This window comes from Antennarius striatus, chromosome 5, assembly GCF_040054535.1.
Source record: "Antennarius striatus isolate MH-2024 chromosome 5, ASM4005453v1, whole genome shotgun sequence".
NCBI lineage: Eukaryota > Metazoa > Chordata > Actinopteri > Lophiiformes > Antennariidae > Antennarius > Antennarius striatus.
This window is the reverse complement of record NC_090780.1, coordinates 19335115-19350807: the sequence shown is the minus strand read 5'-3', so window position 1 is coordinate 19350807 and position 15693 is coordinate 19335115. Positions and strand designations below refer to the sequence as shown.

The 15693-nt window shown below is 41.0% G+C and overlaps 1 protein-coding gene across 2 annotated transcripts; it reads left to right on the top strand.

Annotated features, from left to right (window-relative positions):
- Positions 1–1288: 1288 nt before the first annotated feature.
- On the top strand, positions 1289–15064 carry LOC137595737 (G-protein coupled receptor 22-like). Of its 2 annotated transcripts, XM_068315991.1 has the most exons (3): positions 1337–1390; positions 4608–4664; positions 12664–15064. In XM_068315991.1, exon 3 carries the CDS (start codon positions 12775–12777, stop codon positions 14323–14325), a length of 1551 nt encoding a protein of 516 aa, XP_068172092.1. In that variant the 5' UTR covers positions 1337–1390; positions 4608–4664; positions 12664–12774; the 3' UTR covers positions 14326–15064. The 2 variants fall into 2 exon arrangements, with proteins under 2 accessions (XP_068172091.1, XP_068172092.1); XM_068315990.1 differs by lacking the exon at positions 4608–4664 and having other exon boundaries at positions 1289–1390.
- Positions 15065–15693: the final 629 nt, after the last annotated feature.

Sequence of the window (15693 nt, the reverse complement as noted above, 5' to 3'; positions counted from 1 at the left end):
TTATCTGTCTGTCTGTCTGTCTGTCTGTCTGTCTATCTATGAGGCATTATTCTTCCCCTCATAGAGCATACGAGAATTTTACACTTCAATAAAAATAGTGATGAACAATATTTCCTGTGTTTTATCTTTTTTCCCCAGAATTTTCCACAATTTAAATGCGTTGTTTTTAATATTTTTCAGGCACTTGCATCACGCACAGGTGAACAGCTACAGTCTGGTTATCTATCTGCTTTCTTAATCCAATGGGGTTTTTTTTTTGTTTTTTGCAATCTCTACATGAGACTTTCTGTCCTATACCTCCTGTGCTTGGATGGCAAGGATCCCAGTCCTTCCGCTGTTTTCCCAATTTAAAGTCATTTTCAGTTGGTTTTCTTCATCTGTGTTACTTGCTGAATGACACTGGCTTCATTTTAAATCCAGTCTTATGTTTTGTAGATCACACACAGCACATTCCAGCAGCCGGTACCAGGTAGCAGCAAACAGTAATGAGGAAAACAACCAACAACCAAGGAATTAAAATTAGGGAGACGGGAAACATCTTGGAGCTCCTCATCACCTGTTTAGAGGGTCAGATCAACAGTCAAGACATAGCAAAGGTATATTTATGTATTTATATTTATTTACTTATTTACTAACTCACTCACTCACTCACTTACTTATGTATTTATGGCCTTGTCAGTCCATTAATTACAAAACACAGCTTGATCCCAAAACTGCTGGGTTAGACGTCATTCTTGGTGTAAACACACAACAGCATCTTTGAGGGGCTGTTGCATGATTTGCGTGACGTATGCAGCTACTCCCACTGGCAATGTAGCAGTGTCAACAGGTTTTCAAAGACATGTACAACTTATACTTTTTTTTTTTTTTTTTTTTTTAAAAAGAAGAGGAACTGACACTGAATTAACTCTGGATGACGTCAGGAGCCTGGGTGTCTAAATCTGAAAAAAAAAAGAAAAAAGTTTTGAAGCCTGAAGTTTATTAACCCCCCCTCCCCCCATCTCTGGTTCCACAGAATTTTGAATTGCCACTGATGGGATGATCAAATCCGTCCAGTGCAAGACAAAGTGTTCGGGATGCATTATGGACAAGACCTTAGAAATCAGGGTATCATCCGAAAATGATTTTGAAGCTTATTTGAATATAAACTAGCACCATAAGGTCGCTTTAGAGTTCTGGCAAAATTTGCAAACCCTTTGGCGTGAATGACTTTGCTTGCAGATCTAGCACCTCCCTCTTCCTGCGGTCCCAGCCCGCGGACGGTGAAGCCGTCCGTCCGTCCGTCTCTGTCCGTCCCGCCGCTGCGTGCGCTGCTCCACGGCGGGAGACGCATCCAGGAACGCGCAGGTTGCGGACATGAATGGCTGAGCGCGCATCTCTGACCCAAACGGTAAGCTTGTTGTCTCCAAAGAAAACGTGTTGTTGTTTTTTTTTTTTTCCCCATCTGTGCTAACTCTCATTATTTACGCGACATTTATCGGATCAAAACATTTTAGTGTAGGATTATGCAGCCGCTTGGAAATCAGTTGGCGTGTAGGTGACCTCCATCAATCCAGACCGGCTTTTCTTTTCTTGTTGTTTTACAGGAAAATGTCCTTCAATTGCGCAAATTCAAAACGCTCGTTTAACTTTGTAAATGCCTTAGTCGAACTTTTGCGCGGTGTGTTTTTCCCATCCAATTGTAACCCTTCGCGTGGATGCGTAACGACATTATTGGAAAAGGAAACGTTGTGTTTTAAATGTTTTTTTTTAATGTTAAAATCATTATTATTTAACTTTTGATACGTTTATCCTGACATGGGGATGGGTGCTCGCATTCCGTCCGTGCAGTGACGCGCACCGATGTATGTGCTGCTTGGAAATATCGATTTAGAAGAAGAATCCGGGTTTTATAAGAAAAAAAAAAAACAAAAACCCAAAACAAACGAGCTGCATGTGGGAGTCGGTGCTTGACACAGTTACGAGCTCTGAGGCTGTGTATTTCTCCCACGCTCCTGTGGGAGTTCTCTCTGCAGTCCGTTGGAAACATCTCATGCATCAAAGCGTGGTTGTCAGTGTGGATGTTGTGCGCCTGCCATGTTTTGTTTGTCTTCAAATAGGAAAAATAAGATTGCATTTAAATAAAAAACCTCAGCTTCCCATCATGGAAGTGCCATTTGGGTTTTATTAGTGACATTTAAGTCATGTCATATCCGTAGTTTATGGCTGGATAGATAATTTAGATGTATACTTTTAAGACTGATATGTGTAGGTGTGTTTGTTATAATAAAGTCAATCACTATCTGTAGCCATTGTGATATGAGCAAATGAATGAGCAAAATTTTTGGATATGAATCTAGAATATCTTTCTCTCTATTGTTTTATAAATTGATTATGTAATGTATTTCTTTGCTCTTTGCGGTTGCATTTTAAGGATCACTTTCAGTTTTACACTGGTATGGTTTATCACCATGTGATCCTTTTTTTTTAAATACTCTTTTTTTTATTGTGTTTTTACACAACACAAATTCACTAGAAAACAGGTTCCAGATAAATCTGTGAGTTGTGTCACATATGTGATGTGTGCCGGAGTTAGTGTTTTTGTTGACCTTTTAGGATTAGACAAGCTAGGGAGGCAAAAAGTATTACCTGTTTTATCAAATGGAACAATTTGCGGTCATATCCAGCCTTTAAGAACAACCTGTACTTATAAATCTAAATCACTCAGACGTATTCCACCATACAATCCACATTCCACATCATACAGGGACTTTCATTGCTGGCAACATGTTCATGCTGAAGAACAAAATGGGGAAAAAAAGAGATTTGCAGAGTGACAATTACGTAAAACTGAATCTTGTGAGGCATAGCAGGTGATAGGAGGAGTAGTTGGATGCGAGAGTGTGGAGGTGGAAGAAAGCAAAGAGAAAAAGGGAGAAGTCTTGATGAAAGCGTTTGGGTCTGAGCTGCGTCTTCGCCACACCATCCCCATGTTGTGCTGTGGAAGGCTTTGATTGTGAGCACGAAGGAGGGAAGCCAGATCCTACCATCCATGTGAGGACTGTCTCTGTCAGACTGTGTCAATACATCATCACAGGTGTCTTGCTGCCACCTGCTAACCCACAGATGTAGAAACTGTCTTACAATTGTCTCATTCTGTAGTTAACTCACTGTCATTTTTGATCAAACGGCTTTTTTGTTCAACATCATTATCAGCACACACCTTCTCTCTGGTCGCTGTCGTTTCCCCTCTTTTCTCTGCTTCTTTACAAAGCTTCGGTTTCCAATGACTGGCTATTTCAGGTCTGTATTTTTTCTCAGCAATAAATAATTCACGTAACAGGACAACACAAAGGCCCTAGATACTTTGCTCAAACCTGAATTGCTCATCTTCTATTTGAAACGTGTGTCTTTGTAGTGGATGTGCTGGCAATACAGTCACTCACTTAAGTGTAAATTATCTCTCAGATTTCTCTTAGGATGCTATTAAAAGATAAACGCACGTCAAGAAAGAATCTCATGAAGTGTATTTGCTTGATCTTATCCTCTGTCATATTTTCCCTGAACACTCTCTTGGCATATTTTTCCATATTTCATGCAGTGAACCTTTCCAAAATGAGCTTAAAAATTATGTTTGTAGTGCCTCGGACAGAAACATGTAACTTTAACAACAGCTGTAATTAAGAGCTGTAAAAAAAGAAGAAAGAAACAGACGGAGAGTCAATAAACCAATCAGAATGAGTCTTAACTGTTGAGACAGTATCTGGACACAGTGTGGACTTCTTCAAATACCAATCGCAACTAAAGAAATCCATGTGAAATCTTGTATAGAAATACTTTCTGCATGTTTCTTTACACTATCGCATTCACAGCCATGCTGGTGATGTACTTGTTTAAACACACTTTACATTTGTATTCACAAAACAACAAAATTACGTCTTGCAAATGTCGTCAATCTCACTGTTTTGCAAGTCTTGTTAAATCTCAGGCTTGAACCCTTTTTTATTCACACTCAACGCGGCTGGACACGCCCAAAGGTTACACACAACCTGGGTGTGGTTAACAGAGGTTTTAAGTTTGTAAGACAACAAGTCTAATCCTGACACTAAATGGATCACAGGATGTCACTGGATGCATGGAAGGCATTTAGTTTATGTCTGGTGTCGTGTATCATGGAGACATGGAAGTAGCCAGCGTGGTTATTTTGCCAGCCAGCCTTTATTTTGAAAAGGCAGTTTTGTGGATTAACGTTAGCTATCTTTGCTGACACACCCCTCCGAACACTAATTCACTGTTGAAACAGGATTCAGCTGTGGAGATGGGGCATTCACAAAGGACGCAAAACAAACTAGTTGATAATAAATGCAATTCAGTCTATTTCTCTCCCACTGGTTTTGCTAGTGGACCTTTAATAATCTGTTACTATCTCAGCCTAATTTGTCGTTCCGGTCTCCCCTACAAACAATTCCCTGCTGACTAAGAGCAAAAATAAAATAGCTTGCAACATAACGCCACTTAATGCTATGCAATCGAATTTGACAGAGGTTTTTCTGGTAAGAATAAATTTCCTCTGCTAATTAACCCAGTTCTACTTTTTTAATGTATTCTTTTATTCTTTGTTTTCATAGCACCGTTTATGTCACGAATGAAGACCTGTTGCGCAGGCGGCTGTTACATAGAGTGAGGTGAGAGACAACCTGAGTAGAAAAGCATATTTGTTTTAAATGACATATTTTCTTGAGGCAGACACCTACATCATTATCCATTCATGCATCATTTCACGTTTATCCCATTGATACCATTGATGTGTTGTTTAGAACTACAGCCTTGAACCAAAGGTGGCACCTATTTAGTCTAATGGAAATTTTCTCACTCCGACTTGCAAGATGTTTAATGAATTTCCAGGGTTATTTCCAGGGAATGCGTCTCACTGAATATAGCTGGTAGTGTTTCTATCTATCTATTTACACAAGCACAGGTACTGTGAACATTCTGTATGTTGTTGTGTCTGTCACTGATCAACTTGTACAACGGGAATGTGTGGAAATGTACATTAGAGTAGGGTATATAATAACATTGCTGCAAAATGCACTCATGTTAAAGTCAGCATATTTAAAGGTCAAAGTCGTGTCTCAACAGTTGACTTGTTATAGCACAGTGTTGTCATTTTGTGTATTTCATATTTGTTTTACATTTCATGTTCTGGAAGAGAAATTAACCTGAAACTAAAGTGCTGCTTTTTGATAAAACTGTGATTCTCCCTGTATTCATCTAGATAGACCACTCAGACTCAGCAGGTGTCCTGTTGTACAACCATGTGAGTGTTGGTTTGTGTACTAATGTAGATAGATGTGTTTGTCTGGCTCTCCCAGCCCAGCTGGGCTGGGAATGATCCATAGCCTGAGTATTTTGCTTTGACATGACATTTCGTCTCCATCACGGTGTGGTGACTGATAAGAGAGCTCAAATTACAGCTTGATGTCTCGATGGGAAGTCTATTTACACTCGTGCGCACACACACACACACACACACATGCTGGTGGTTAGTGTATAGAGGAGTAGAGTATAGATGGTCTGTGTTCTGATGGTGACTCCAGTCTTTCTGTCCTCATTCTGAGACTCCCAGGTCTGACTGCTGTTTTTTCTTTTGTGGGAGATTAGATTATACATTGAGGGGGGGAGGGGGGGTAGTATGTATTGGGTCACAGTACAGCACTGGAGGACAGAGACTCTAGCACCGATATAAAGAGCATGAAGATTCAGTCATTCAAAGGAATGTCAGAAATCTGCCAAATCTGCGTCCGTCTACTGTAGTTACAACTAGATAAAAGGCAGATTTGGAGCCACTGTTAGAGAAATTTTTTTCGTAACTCATTATTTCAAGAGTTAGGAATACATTTCCATTGTAAAGAGATTTGGTTGGGCTAATTTGTTGTGACGGATCTAGTAAAGCAATGTCAATGATGTAACACCAGCTATTTTCTCTTAAAGATGCAAAATGCATGACAGCGATACAAGATTACAGGATTGTAACTATTTGCTGATTTTCTGTTTTTAGTGACAGTACTGATAGTGGAATTTCGTTTTGCGTCAGTCGTACCGTATCTTTCAGTGGAGTCTGATTAGATTTGATGGATTGTAGAAATTCATGTCTACACTTGTGTTATGTAAATGGTTATGCATACCTGTTTGATAGTATCTTAATGATACTTATTTAATATAGTTTTGGGCTCATGAGCAAATGTTAGTATGACAATACTAAACTTATGTTTTGAACATGTTCAGCATTTTATACACAGAATTCGAGTACCCCAAAGTACTCCTGGGTACTTGTTAGTCTTCCTACATGAATCCTTCATACGTGTACCTGTTTTGTTTGATCTTACTGTACTATAAAGCAATTTCAAAACTAATTTGTGACTTAAAACTATAACAGTTGAGTTTTTCTCAACTTCACATGTTGTAAATCATCTCATGTGACGCTACTGAGTCTATTAAATGTGTTTAGTCTGAGAGCAGAAATGGCTGCACCTGGTCAGAATATGGATAAGCTGGAGCATAAAAGCCATGTTCACAATCATCTGAAGTGTGGGAGTATTCTAGACAGAGACACAACAGTGTGTTGCTCCGTAAGAGCCGTTAATTGGAATGTCTTATCGCTGCAGTGTGCGTACACTTCAAGTAAAAGCCTCCCAGAGTACTTTGTAGCTTTTTAAGTGAGTACAAGACAGAAGTTTTAAGGTTGTGTTCCTACATTGGTGTTACACAACTAGAATTATCAACGCTGATGACGTATTTCTGACTTACGTGCTCAAAGTGATTTGAGAAGTGCTGCTGATGAAATGTTAAGTATCACCAGGTTTCTTCTAATTTTATTAGTCTTTTGTTTTATATTTTCTATCTATTGTACTGAGCACAAATAAATGAGACACTGTGACACTGTGTGGTGATAATGTAAGTAAATACTTTTTATCGAGAGAAGATAAAGGCTTAATATATTAGGTTATTTCTGAAATTATAATACAGTGATGATACATTGATGATAAGATTTCAATGAGGTTTCAGCACAGCAAACTGTGATATTTATTGAGGTTACGTTAATGTTATAACCGTTTATTACTAAACTCACGAATAGCCGTCTTTAGATTCATCGGATCATCAAAAAACAAAAAAACAATTGTTAGAATATAAACCGCACCACTCTCTCCTTTAGCTGTTATCTTCTAATGAGGCTTCAGCTAATTTGGCTTTTAATTTTAACATTGCGACAACCCTAAGCAGTCGATCGTGACTGTGAGGTAATTTGGAGAGGTTCTTGAGAAAGCTGCAATCAGTACTACTGTCTTACTAATTGGCCATTTGTGTTTTTAACATGTACTGCACTACTTTGAGGAAGTGAAATATGCATTTTTAACCCCGTTAGATCACATCTCTGAGGGAATATTATGCTCCTATTTAACAGTAATGTAAACAAAACAAACAAAAAAGTTCTTGTTTGCATATATTAAGAGCAAATCATGATTTCTTCCAGGATAGGAAAATAATTTTTATATTGTGTTTTTGGTTTTCTGTGGCCTGCAAGATTTCAAAATCTGGGAAACAATTCCAATAACATGTTAGTGATTAATGTCATGCTTAACCAAACAATGTAAACTGTATCTTCCTTTATTCAGAGAGCAGCGAAAGGAATTTTGATTTTGTGTTATGAACAAGTTTGACCGAGAGATCATTTGTATTTATCTGCCCAAAACACCCAGAAAACCTTAGTGCCTGTTAGCCGTAAGCTAAGAAACGACAGACACAGGTCATGTGTGTGTGTGTGTCGTTGTTTGTACTCGTTTCAGGCCCCAGCTAAACTCATCGCTCACTGGAGACTCTGCTTATTTCCCTCCAGTCTGTTCTTTTTCCCCTCTTCTCTCTCTGCATGTTCATTAACACTTCCTCCCCAGTCAGCAATCAACAAGGAAGAAGAGTCACTAATTACAGTACATTATGCTGTGGCTCACTGCTGCAGACAGGTCCAGAAACAAGATTGAAGATAAATTCACTTTTTAGTTTAAAAAAAATGAGCTGTCAGCTCCTCAGCGGCTGGTAAATGCATACGGATCAGAGCGGAATCTTGTTTATTCCTTCAGGACTTCCAGGACCAGCTCTCCTCCTGAGTCTCAGTCCTAACACAAACATCACACCGGGAGAGATCTGAATAAGGCAGGCTTCTTTCCCTATCTTCTTTTTTCACTATAAAAAAACAGAAGAAAAAAAATTGGCGCATGCAGGTTTGATCCACTTTCAGCCACTAATGTCATCCATTCAATAATCAGTCTCCAACTCAGAGCTAAGATTCATAGTTACAGTAAATGTTTTTTTGAGACACCCATAAAAATTCTCCCAAGTTTACCTGTCTACCCACCCTGTTTCAAAAGAATACAAAACCTGGACTTCAGTTGTGGTCTTTTTATGCTGTAACTTGTAGAACTGTAATTTACTACCATATTCCCTGCATTAAAATATATTCTGTGGTACTATTCGTGTCGTTTTATTCTGCTACCCTGTCTTCTTACCATATGTCATTTTGACAACCTGTTACATCAGCTCCTCTCGTGGGAATAGCAAGATCGTCTTGACTGCCATTCATCTTTTTAATCTTTGTGCTACTGCTTCTGGGAAATGTTCACGTGACCGTAGCTGTTCAATTATATATGCCACACATTCTCTTACAGCATATTCTGTCGCTTCTTAAGTGAGAAGGGAAAAGGTTGCGGAGCATCATTTAGATCTGTGTGAGGGGAAAATGGTAGCTTTGGGAGTGTGGTACCAGTTTGTGAATTAACCTCCTTGTTGAAGTCTTGATGCTCTGTTAAGTATAAAAAATTAAAAGGATTCCATTATGTTATCAGCTCGGTCTTTGGTGTCCTAGTTTATTTTGTTATAAAGTGATTTTTGTTGTACTTTCCTTGAACCTGCATTGATTTTTTCATTTTGTTTTTTGCAATACCCATTATCACTTTCCTCCTCACCCCATATCCCTCAGGGAGCAGGCTTAAATTGTTGTATTCAAGTCTGGCTGTTTTGGTGAAAAAAAATCAATATAGTGTTGAGTAACTTTTTAAATTGGCGTTCCCCATGAGGATATTGAATAGAAATTGAATAGAAATGTGAATAGAAATTCTAGAATAATTACTGAGTAGACCTTACTTTTTGAGTCTGTTAGCGAAACGTTATATTTCATATTTATTTTCTGTATTGCTGAAAAGTTTTAAATCTCATCTCCATTATCCTGGAGAACACTGACATTTAACAACATCACACACACAAACCCCCCCCCCCCGCACTCATCCACATACAGAAAGTGGAATTAGAAATAACCTATTAGACAACCTGCAAATTGAGCAAAATGAGATCAAACAAGACAGAGACACTCCTCCGGGTGGATTCAAAAACAAAGGATTTGGATTAGGACCCAGCTGCGATGTCAAGTGCTGTGCAGAATTAGATGAATAAATTTGCATATGGCGTGTGGCTTTGCATTTTGCACTGCGAGAAAATCAGACATCGGCTATGATTGGGTATGTCGGAATAACATCATTTTATTATTAAATGTCAAGCTCTGCCCAGACATGATAGGTTTAGCATATATAGGTTCTGTAAGTGTTTGTCAGGGTTGATGTTCCACAGGTTAGAAAATTCACCCACCGGTTAAAAAGCATGGCATTATATCCTAGTTGTGTAATCGATAGTAAATCTCAAGAGGTACTTGTTTTACAGCATTTTCAATCTTTATATTAAGCTAAGATGACAAACTCTTTGCTGGAGCATTTAGTTAATATCAGGCTCACAGACGGCCGTGAGATAATGATTCAAGCAGGAAAATTAGAATCTAGGTTTAACTTGTTCATTTGCATGAACAAGCTCGTATTCCCTTTGGGATTCCTGCAACCTTGGTGTATTTAATGAACCAACCCACTTTGTTAGCAAGGCTGTGCATCAAAACTACAAACTTTGATTTTATTATTATTATTTGTTTTACTACCAAACATTCGTGGGTTATTCATAACCTGCAAGATGAATAGTCCTCGCTCCCAGTTTTGACTTCCTTACGTTGTATGATGGGACGGGGACAGCGTGTTGCTGAGATACTATTACCGCTGATTAAATGTATCACTTTGATGAGACATTTTCCTGGCTCTCGTATGTCGGGGGTCAAAGGACGTTATTGCCTTCTCCAACATCAGAACATGATCTCCCACTGAGTCACCTGGAGTCCCTGGTGTGTATCTTCCACACACAGACGACTTAATTAAGAAACCTAAAGAAATTCTCTTGGCTTCACACTTGCCTGCCTCTGACTCACAGCTGTGAGGAGTCGTCCTGCTGCCTCTTGCGCCTCAACATCCCATATGTGACCAAGGTGAAATGGAGTGTGTGTCGTGTTCTGCATCTGAGGCGGTGGTGTATGTAGCAGCAGCACTGAATCACACATTTAACCATCGTAAATTTACAGCAAAAGGTTTCACAGTGCATGTAAACCATCACACGTGACCCTGCTGTATTTCATGCTTTCTGCTCGTGCAAAACCACAATTCTGGGAGTGTAAATAAATTAAAACAAACAAAAGTCTTCATTGTTATGTTATTGCACTATATGCCTTACAGTTTTGAAACTACACTAAATCAACAGATTCAAGTTGTTCAATATGGGGAAACGTTACAATCTGTGAGTGGATAAAGAACATAAGAGAAGTGTGACAAGCCTCAGATTAGAACACGAGGAACTAGGTGTCATAGGGGGGTCGTATTGATTGATTTTTCACACTTCTGTTTCACAGGATTGTCCTTTGCAATTCAGCCTTTAAAAAGACCGAAAAATTTGAAAATATAACCTTATTGCAGTCACAAAAAAATTCACCTTTAAAAGATGGAAAAGATTCCATCTCGGCACTACAAAACCATTAATATGAGTCGACATAAGAACATATGTATCATCTAGGGCTCCATTCTCTATCAGCTGCAGTGCCATTCCACAATAAAATTGCTTTTCCTGTGCAATTTGGAGAGTGGCAATACCTGTCCACCTTCTGAGCATCTAGCCTTTCCATTGTACATCTTTTCACTCTGGCAATCATGAGCCAAGTCTTTTGGGACTAAATTGGTCCATTGAGGAATGGCAGTAAGCCGGAAACAAGCAGCAGGTAGCCGGTGGCTGATGTAAGCCTAAAAAAAGGTCCCTGGGACGCCTTGTTTACCACGACTGCTGGCTTGCCCTTTTTTCCTACTTTCCTCTGACATGTCTATCACAGGTGATGCATGTCATTTTTCAAACATCTTGTACAAAATCTGCTGCTCTTAAACTGTCCTCTCTTCATCTGCACAACTGGAAACCTTCGACGTGAGTCAAGCTAAGCAGCTGCAGGGATTTACCCATCCACACCCTCCATTTGTCACTAGATGTTTTGCTTAATCCCAGATTCTTTTTACATATGTGAAAGATGTAGCTTTAAACTGAACCGCTAATCTCCATTTGTGAGGCACTTTGTCTCTTAGGCAGTGCTGCAACGTACTTGTTTTTTTTGTTAAGTCTGAGATCATTCAGTAAAAATAAATCTCAGAATAATGGCCAAACACCATCTATTTCTATCCATACAAAAATACCAAAAATTGCAAGACACAGAGGACTGTGGGCGCTGAAGTCTTTTACATCAAATATCTTGAAATCTGGTGAAAAGTACTCACACCTCTAAATATGAATGTGGGGATTTGGTCCTGTGGGTTGCAAAATACGGCCTCCATGGATTGGACTTGGTCCTGCTCATCCTGGTGATGCTGGGGCTCAGCCAAGTTCTCCGGTTTCTTTTTCCGCCACCAGAGACCATACAATACAGGACGACTGGTGAAGCTAAACTGACTGTAGGTGTGAATGTGAGTGAGAATGGTGGCTTGTCTTTCTATGTGGCCCCCTGATTAACTGGCGACTTGCGCAGGGTGGACCCAGTCTTCCACCCCAAAGTCAGCTGGGATGTGCTTGAGCTCCTTTGTTAAACCAAACAGGATAAGATATTACGGAAAACGAACAAGTGAACGAAAAATTATATTATCAAGCGATTCTTAATGTGAAATGTGAAGTCTTTCTTTTGTATAATTGTAGGAAATTCACTCTTTAAGTGATTAATTGTTGGTCCAGCCATAACATGCCAACACTCACTAAATATACCACTACGAGAGTCCAGTGGAGCATTAGAGATGCTCTAAAGAAATCGGTGTGTTACTAAAGAGGGAGTAGAGATCAGAACCCATTTTGGGAAAGTTGCTGAATGTGTTGGTTTTTTTTTGTCTCAGCTGTTCCAATTTGCCCATTATCTTGCGCTCCAGTACACTTAAATGCTAGACCATCACAGCCACCTGTGGCTCTCCACTCTTCTTCTTCCCAGACGATAGCTGAGCCAATATTGCACTCAGAGATTTTAAACATAAACAGATTAAGGGCTGGATAGATGCATGATGCCGTACCTGTCCTCTCTGCAGATGCTGGGGTTGACATATATATTGGTAGATATATTCATATAGCTCGATGAGACAGATAAATGTTATGTTGAGTTGTCTGACATGCTATGAGAGCGAAAAATGTCCTTTGATCTTCGTCGCCAGACTTAATTTCTCACCTGTCTGGATTGTGCTTCTGTCTCCCCAGCGCTGTCACCAAGCTGTTTTTCATCCCTGCATCATGGAGGCTCAGCCTGGTGCATCCTGGGAGCTCATCAACTGTGTGGCAGATGCAATATACGAGAGCTGAGAGGTCGTCATGGAGACTGACAGCTACACCTCGGGCCCACACACCACTGACTTGGTTGGGACCGTCGCCAGCTTGGAGGGAATGGGACTCCTTCAGGAACAGGGAGGAGGAGGAGGTTCGTCCAGCAGCCCCGTGTCCTGGTACATGCCATACTCACTGGGTTTCCAGGTGCCGCTCACTGCGTTCCTCATGCTGGAGCTGGTGTTAGGTTTTAGCAGCAACCTGACAGTGTTGGTCCTCTACTGCTCTCAATCCAATTTGGTGGACTCAGTGAGCAACATGGTGACTGTCAATTTGCATGTCCTGGACGTAGTGGTCTGTGTTCTCTGCCTGCCCCTCACTCTGGTGGTGGTGCTGCTGCCTCCAGGACCAAACCTGGCGCTGCTTTGCTGCTTCCATGAGGCCTCGGTCACCTTCGCCAGCATAGCTACAGCCATCAACATCCTGGTTATCAGCTTGGACCGATACGACATCTCAGTTCGACCAGCGAACAGACTGCTGACAACACGGAGAGCATCTGGGCTACTGACTGCGGTGTGGGTTGCCTCGATAGCTGTGTTTTTTATCCCGTTCTTGGAGGTTCAGTGGTACAGCGGTGCGGAAACTGAGAAGAGAGGGCAGGGTACTCCATCGTCGATGTCACCGCGTGACACCGGTGCAGCAGCGGTTCCAGCTTGGCATAACCGGACACTGCTGTGTGTTGGAGGGCAGGGCTACCACACAGGCGTGCGCATGTATTACCATCTCCTCCTGCAAGTACCCATTTTCTTTGCCACCGTGGCCGTCATGCTGTTCACCTACTCCAGAATACTGAGGGCTTTGAACATCCGCATCGGCTCTCACATGAAGAAGAGTCAGCGGTTCAGGGGCCCCTCTTGCAGGGGACTCCATAAGAAACAGAAAAAAAAGAAGGCAAGCATTCGAATGAACGATGGCTGGGAGGCAGGCAGGGAGCAGTGCACCGCAGATGGTACCAAACAGCACAGCCACCCTCCCCTCATCCCTTCTCCCTCCCCAACTCCAACAGCTGCCTCTCCTCCTGCCATGTCCTCCTCTGCCCCGCTTGTCACACCTGACAGGGGCGCTGCGACTCACATACCGACCACCATGGGCGTCCAGGCCTCTGTGTCGGCCATCATTGCCTTGAGGCGGGCCGTTCGACGACACCGGGATAGACGAGAGAGACAGAGGCGGGTGTTCAGGATGTCCCTCATTATTATCACCACCTTCCTCGGTTGTTGGGCTCCACTCTCGGTGACCAACATGCTCATCCTGAGCGTAGGCCCCAGTGATGCCCTCGTCAGCTCACGCCTTTGGTTCTTAGCCCTGGCTTATGGCACCACCGTCACCCACCCTCTGCTATACGCTTTTACCCGACAGAAGTTGCGACGAGCCCTCCGTGCCAAGGTTAAAAAGAGAGTTGTGTCCCTGCTTCAGGTGGACCCATCACCAGGGGGCACAGTCATACACAACTCCTGGGTGGAGAACAGAAAAACTACCCGACAAGTGAGACTGGAGGCAAGTGAGGGTACTGACCGCTGCCTTGCAGAGGTCCTGTGAGACTGACACGGATGGGCTTAGTCTAATTAAAAGCAGAGTACAGTCACAGGTGTGTTCCATTATGAAACTCACTAGTGCATGAAGCTAGCCTAAGAAATGTAAAAAAACAAAACATATTTCCACCCCAGGGAGATATTTTAATGTAATCAACAGAACAAACCGAGGCCAAACACGGCCAACATTCACCTCAGGCGGCGGCGGGAGCAGGAGCAGGAAGCTGTTGTTGCTGTGGTGCACACAGCATCTGTAGCTGAAGGAAACCGCGGAATAATCACCACACCATTGTACATAATTGTATATAACTTCCAATCTGTAAAGTCATACAGTTGGTTTACCTTTGGAGTTCAACGCATTGCTTCAGTGGTGCTTACCTTCCTCCTCCAAAGAATGTGTTCATCCAGCAGATGAACTGTGCAACTCCAACGCTCCAAGGCAGCTTCGAAAGAGTTTTGAAACACGTGAACAGATAAAAACTCATAAAACTAATGGACTTATTTAATACCGTCTCACCTAAGATCTATTTTGAACATTTGACCTGAAGATATGCTATGTTTTCTTAACTTCAGTGGTAATTGATTTATTATTTATGTGACACGACACAAATGTGAAGTCAAGGTGAGAACGTGTCCGGGTTTAGTCAAAGAATGATAAAAGCTGGTGAGAAATATTTAATTTAATTTAATTTTAAACATAAACATGGTTACAATGTTTTTTTTTAGAATATTATAAAGTTCCTTTCTATAAATGCTGCTTTTTCTCCCTGGGATTGTATAAAGTGGTGTAAAATGTTGGGGGTTTTTTTTCATATATTTTACCTCTAGGAGAAGGGTAACATGTTGTTGCCAGGCTAGCTATCCCTTTTATTTCAGCTCTTTGTGCAAAGATAAGCTAACTGGCCGGTGTCGTCACCATCTAGACATGAGAGCAGATGTAACTGAAACAGCTCCATAAAGTTAAAAATAATTCATTTTGTGACAATGACAGCTGTAATCATTAATTATTGTGGTATTGCAGCTATAGTGATGATGCCCAGATGTTGTGACTCTACCCAGACCTTCTTCAAATTAAATAATAATCCTGAGAAAAGTAGAAAAAAACACGGTCAATTCTCGCTCAGCTCAAATTCAACACCTACACATAAATTCTTCCCCTTTTGACCACCCTGTGACATATGCAATCAAACGAACATGGGTGACATAAGCTAATAACTGTGGAGTTAATCAACAATCTCACACATTTTCAGGAAAAACTACAGCCTCATTTTAAAAAAAAAAAGTATTAATTACAAAGTTTTTATTTTGAATTTCTTTATATCTAAGGTGTCCCTGTGGTTCCGTATGGGATTTTGGTTCTCTTTTGAAATAAAGA

Bases quoted from the DNA above. Each gene is read 5' to 3' on its own strand.
- LOC137595737 (XM_068315990.1), top strand. From the start codon at position 12,775: ATGGAGACTGACAGCTACACCTCGGGCCCACACACCACTGACTTGGTT.